Raw genomic sequence first — 6,000 nt, forward strand, 5'->3', positions numbered from 1 at the left:
GCAATTGTTAAATATTAAAGTTGTTTAAGAATAAAGTCATAGGGGCACCTGGGTGGCTCAGTGGGTTAAGCCTCTGCCTTCAGCTCCGGTCATGATCCAGGGTCCTGGGATTGAGCCCTGCATCGGGCTTTCTGCTTAGTGGGGAGTCTGCTTCCCCCTTTCTCTCTGCTTGTCTCTCTGCCTACTTGTGGTTTCTGTCTGTCAAATAAGTAAATAAAGTCTTTAAAAAAAAAAGAATAAAGTCACAATATTATTAGTCTATTCAATATTACTCTTCACAACTTGGGATCTATTAATACACAAAATACTCTAGAACTTTTATGTTATGAAACCAGTTATCAGACAGTAACTTTTTCTTAGACCTCCTTAATAATTCATTTTATTTCAGAGGAGAAGGGCCACTGAAAACTTCCCAGGATTTAATTCATCAACTAGAGGTATGTTTTATTTCCATTTTATGCTACTAATTTAATTCTGGATGTAAAGTGGGTAATAACAGATTTTCTAAATGATTTACCATATCGTGTTTGGATGCTTACCTCTGCACACACATGTATAGAGAAAAGTGAAAAAACAGAGGGCTTGCAGTAGCATTTCATGAAGTTTTTTGGGGATATCTTGTGTAAAATTCAAATATTACAAGGATAAAACAGAATGGACTTTGTTGACAGTCAATATGTGCAATAGGTTATAGGTTTTCCAAGTAGGTGGAAATATCCTGTCAGCAGATGCAGTATCCTCGATACTTTCCTGAATTCCAGGAAGGCTTTTTGGCCTCTTCATTATTGGATTGGATGAATGATATTGAGTAAATGAGGACAACACATGGGAAAGTATCTGTCATAGGCTTGAGGCAGTTAGAGGGTACTTGGTACAGTTTCCTTCTTTCCTTCCATATTCCTGCTGATATAAGGCATTCAGGGAGAGACAGACACACTCATCCCCACCCCATGCCCCAGTGTATCTAATGGAACTCCACGTAGGCCCATCTTGAATTCTTCTCCCTCAGTTAGAGGCTTTAGATTGGCGAGTGGGTTGCAAGATTACTTTCTCTAATTCTCATGTTATTTTGTTTGCTTTTCTAGAACCATGGGCATTCTCCTATTAGAAATGTGTCATTTCTATCACTTTCTCATCTTTAATGGTTTCCTTTGGCATTCCCATGCGCTGTCACCAGAGCCTCTTCAGGAAAGGGATTTTACCTTAGGTGGATGATTATCATCAGAGTCAGAAGACTTTTAGAAAATATTTTTTTTTATAAAGTCAACTATAAATGAGCAATTTCCCTTGAAACAGATGGAATAAATTCTGGATTCACTGTGTTCCGTTTGGCTCATATCCATTTGAAGTCATACCACACCACAGGGGGTATTGCACTGCAAAGATCCTCTAGTCACCTTCCTCCTGTGGTAGTTTATTCATTAAACCAGTGTCTGCTGAATAGTCTATGATGAACATGAAGCGCTCATCAAGAATTTATTGAGCCTCCACCCTGTGTCAGATCCTGAGGGAAGATCTCTGTGGAGAAAAGAGAACAGAACAAAGCCAGTGCTGGCCTGGAGCTTACATTCTAGTGGGAGGAGGTAGGCAGGAGAAAGTTAAGTAGGCAATAGCCATACATAAGCATTTAGAGATAAAATCAAGAAAGGTAAAGAGAGAGGTGATAGAAGGGTGGCAAGAAAAGACCACTCGAAGGGGGTCAAATTTGATTAGAAACATTAATGAATGAGAGAGTGAGTTGGATGTCTAGGGGTAGAGTATTTTAGGTAAACAGAGCAAGTGCCAAGGCCCTGAGATGTTGGGGTAGGCTGGAGGGGTCTGAAGAAAAGGAGGCAAATTCTCTTACTGGAATGGAAAGAGCCAGGAGGAAAGTGGGAAGGTATGACATCTCTGTAGCCATGGGAACAACTTTGACTTTTTCCCTCAGGTATGAGGGAGAACTCATTGAGGGGTTGGAGGAGCGGTGGCAGGACAGTTTTCAAAGGTTTTTGGCATGACCAGCAGGGTGATGATCGTGCCATTTACTGCACTAGGGAACACTGAGGGAGAACACCAGATTTAGTGGGTGGAAATCAAGCGTTTTGTTTTGCTCAAGTAGTATGTAAAAGGCCGGTGTCAGGATGGTTCACGAATGGGGAGACTGGGGAGCCCTCAGCTTTCGGATGGTTGTAAGACCAGGAGAGTCCAGGAGATAGACAAGGATCTTGCCCCGCCTCAGGGTCTGTGGGCCAGAATGGGAGAGATGTAAACAGAAAGTTGTAATGTGAGATGCTGAGGAACTTCTGGGTAAGTGAGTCATTCTGTTTGGTTAGAATCTATCAGTAAAACTCACTGATCTCCCTTTTAAAGGATAAGGAAGGGAACAAAGGATTATTTGACCTGGAGATCAGTTCATCCAATGATAGCAAAGTGTTAAGGCTGTTGGATAGAGTGTTGAGGTTAACGCTCAAAGCACTGCCTCCTTCTTCATGTTCTTTATCTGATTCATTACCAAGGCGCTTTAGTTTTCTCCACAAACCACCCTCACACTTGCCACTCTCTACTTTTTTATGGCTGCCATCTAAAGTTAAGACTCCTACCCTTTATTCCCCTGGTGTCTCTTACTCTGAAACATTCTGTTACCATTTAAAAACAATCATCCTAAATATTCCCGTCTGTCCAACCTTATTTTTCACTGTTCTTTGCCATCATCTTGTTCTCCTCACTAAATTGTAAAATGCGATGGTGAATACTCAAGAACCTATCTGAATTGGTCCTCTCAGATGGCTGGTTAAGGGATGCGTGTGGGTGACAAATTTGAGTGGAAGTAGGAAAGTCCTAACCCTTTGGACCTCATGTTCTACAATTCATCATCCTTTAATAGCTGGAGTATTATAAGATGAGCTCCAGATCCTCCCAGAAGCCAAGACATAATTCGTATGGTTAATTTGTGTAGTTAAGTATCATTGGTCTCTATGACCTTTTAGAGTAACTGGAGGTTTCCAGGTGTCGGAGGAGCCTCGCTAGGGACTGATTCTGCATCAGGCCTGAGAAGTCTTCTGAATATAATTCAGCATTTGTGTTTCCTGGGTAGAAGAAAAGCTTCAGGAGTTCCATGTCAAACCTTTTATGTTTAAGTTTTACTTTTAAAATTCATTATAACAATTAGCCATGAGTATATTTCTTATGATCTATCTGTAAGATCTACATCTAAGTAGTGATACTTTTCTTTCCCACTAGGTTTTTGCTGAAGAGGGCTTAAAGCTTGCTTCAAGTGTACAAGTTTTCTCAAAACAGGTATTATGCTAGTCTACCTGCTTACTTAGTCTTGGTGGTGATGTCATGAATACCTACTTGCGGGCTATATTATTAAGTTATAAGGGTATTTGAGGTTTAAAAGATGGTGTTTGAGTTGTAACTTCTAAATTATATTTCAGCTGAAAGACGATGACAAGCTTATGCTTCTCCTGGAAATAAACAAGCTAATTCCTTTATGCCACCAGCTCCAGACAGTAACTAAGACACCCTTGCAAAATCAAGTGTTTCTAAAGGTAAAAGAAAGATTGGGTTATTCAGGGAAACATTTGAGAAACTTAAACTTTCACCTTATCAGGTTTGCTTTCTTCAGAGTCTTATTACACGCAGATGGGCAGTCTACTTCCATTTTTTCATGCCTTGATTGCAAGAATCACTTATCATCTGTAATTGTAACTGACCCCAGGGAGCAGTAGGTTCACCAAATAAATCAGCTTTTTGGATATGATTTATTCCACAACATTGAGCAGCTACCCTTAAATCCTGATGTTGTCACCTGTCTAACTAGGGCACAGATTCCTTAGAGTAGGGGCTCCCATTGTCTTAGGGAATTTAGCTTATCCCCACAAAGCAGAGTGCCAGAAGTTGCAGAGTAGGGTTTGCTGCCACTATTTGGAGTGTTTTAAGAAATGCCTAAACAGCTCGAAATAGAACAGGCTGATTTTCCATCCCTTCTTCCTGGGGTTCTGTGAAGTGGGCGGGAAACCTGGGCTACAGGCCCTGTACTTGTGTTCAGGGGCCTCAAGTCAGCTCATGTGCCCCAATCCATATGCCTTCTGAGATCCATTTAACTTTCTACAATGAAGTAATCTTACCAGCTTAAAATAAAATCAAAGATACAGTCTTTTGAAGTACACATTGTAGAATTTGATTTGCTTGCTTTCTGTCATTATAGGTTGATAAGTGTCTTACAAAGACAAGATCCATGATGGCTATTTTGGTCCAACTTCTCTCACTCTGCTATAAACTGCTAAAGAAGGTAAGATAGTTTTTCTGTCTGAAAATCACATTTTAAAAACTAGTTTCCAGAAAAATGCAAAAGAAATAGTTACTATTTAATATTATAATTTTTATTTTGAAAGTAAAGTAGAAACTAATTGTCTTAACTCTTTCCAGCTTCAGATGGAAAATAACAGCTGGGTCTCAGTTACAAATAAGGACTCCATGGATGGTAAAACTTGAGAAGCTTCTGGGGTCAGATCTCTTGAACAGCATGCGGCAAAGCTGGTATTTTTAGAAAGCAAATGATCCTTTATATTTTAAAAAATTCAACAGTTTTATAAGGAAAACAATTATGAAATATCTTGCTTTATTTTCTGATCATGAAACTGATTGTGATGCTTTTTGACAACTAATAAATGCCTTGATAGATGCTATATTCCTAATTGCAGTGTGAATTTTCAGTGGGACATTGCCATTAATGATGTTTTTGAAAAACCAAATATCCTGTCTTAATGACAGTTTAATCCAAAGAAGCTATTTTGAATATGTGCTCACCTTTGGCATAAATACCTTGGGGCGCCTGGGTGGCTCAGTGGGTTAAGCCGCTGCCTTCGGCTCAGGTCATGATCTCAGGGTCCTGGGATCGAGTCCTGCATCGGGCTCTCTGCTCCACAGGGAGCCTGCTTCCCTCTCTCTCTCTCTCTCTGCCTGCCTCTCCGTCTACTTGTGATTTCTCTCTGTCAAATAAATAAATAAAATCTTAAAAAAAAAACAAACCTTAATTTCCTCTTTTCTCCTCTTATTTAAGCTTATCATCTAGACTGATTTTCAGCAGAAAATATATAGTTGTCTGGGTGAACACAGGGCTTTCCTTAAATCTGTGGGCTCTTCTTCAGTTCCTCTGTCCACCACTGTGACTGGCCTCTTTGCTTTCCTGTCACAGATCCCCCGTGTTAGAAGCACACGTTTGTTCTCTAACAAGCGTTTCAGAGCACACTTTCTGTTGTGCTGCACGTATCTCAGCAGGGACATGGAGCTCACTCCAGGTGGAGTTCCTCCAGGAACTCACTGGGAGATGGCTTTCACTTCTTCTACTGTAGCTGGCTGGCCTTGAATGTTAGCTGGAATCCTAAGCCCATCCTACTGGTGTAAAAAAAGTCTTTGAACCATCCTTCTCTATAGTGACTGATAGAATGGAAGATACGAGACAACAATGGAACTAAGATGTTTAAAATAATGCTGAATAATCGTGCATTTTGTCTATGTGCCTTTGGAATGTTTCTTATAAAACAAACATTTCTCATCTTTTTAATTTTAGGGTTTAAAGTTTTCTTGGGTGGTTTTGTTTGTTTTGTTTTGTTTTTTTGGGCTGGGGGTTTTATTGAAGAATCTGGTTCGTATGTTCTGCCCTTAAATAGTGTAACTTTGTTTTGAGCTCTTGCTAGTACTTGTATCCCCAAACTGTGAAATTCATTTTAAAATCTGATAGAACATGTCAGTTGCCAAATGGCAGCAGTTACAGAAGCTTGTCTGAGGATTGGTGTGATTTGCTATCAAATCGATATTCACAAGACCCTGAAGAACCACAGTACTACCAATTAACTAGTCAATATTTTATTGAAGGAAACTTGAACCTACTGTAAGCCTTCATGAGAAAATGGGATACACTCGGCCTAATGACTTTTACAAAATACTTCTTTTATAAAAATTACCAGGCATGGGCGCCTGGGTGGCTCAGTTGGTTAAGTGTGTGCCTTTGGCTCA

General features: G+C 40.0%; 1 protein-coding gene across 1 annotated transcript in view; it reads left to right on the forward strand.

Moving 5' to 3' along the window:
- Window positions 1-4,670, forward strand: part of CTNNAL1 (catenin alpha like 1) — a 63,181-nt gene extending 58,511 nt beyond the window's left edge. The window contains exons 15-19 of the mRNA XM_044265185.1: window positions 389-437; window positions 3,220-3,276; window positions 3,417-3,530; window positions 4,190-4,273; window positions 4,411-4,670. Of these exons, the coding sequence (XP_044121120.1) occupies window positions 389-437; window positions 3,220-3,276; window positions 3,417-3,530; window positions 4,190-4,273; window positions 4,411-4,476 (370 nt within the window). The 3' untranslated portion in view covers window positions 4,477-4,670. The remainder of the gene's footprint in view (window positions 1-388; window positions 438-3,219; window positions 3,277-3,416; window positions 3,531-4,189; window positions 4,274-4,410) is intronic.
- The last annotated feature ends 1,330 nt before the right edge of the window (window positions 4,671-6,000 follow it).

This window comes from Neovison vison, chromosome 9 (assembly GCF_020171115.1).
Source record: "Neovison vison isolate M4711 chromosome 9, ASM_NN_V1, whole genome shotgun sequence".
NCBI classification, from domain to species: Eukaryota; Metazoa; Chordata; class Mammalia; order Carnivora; family Mustelidae; genus Neogale; species Neogale vison.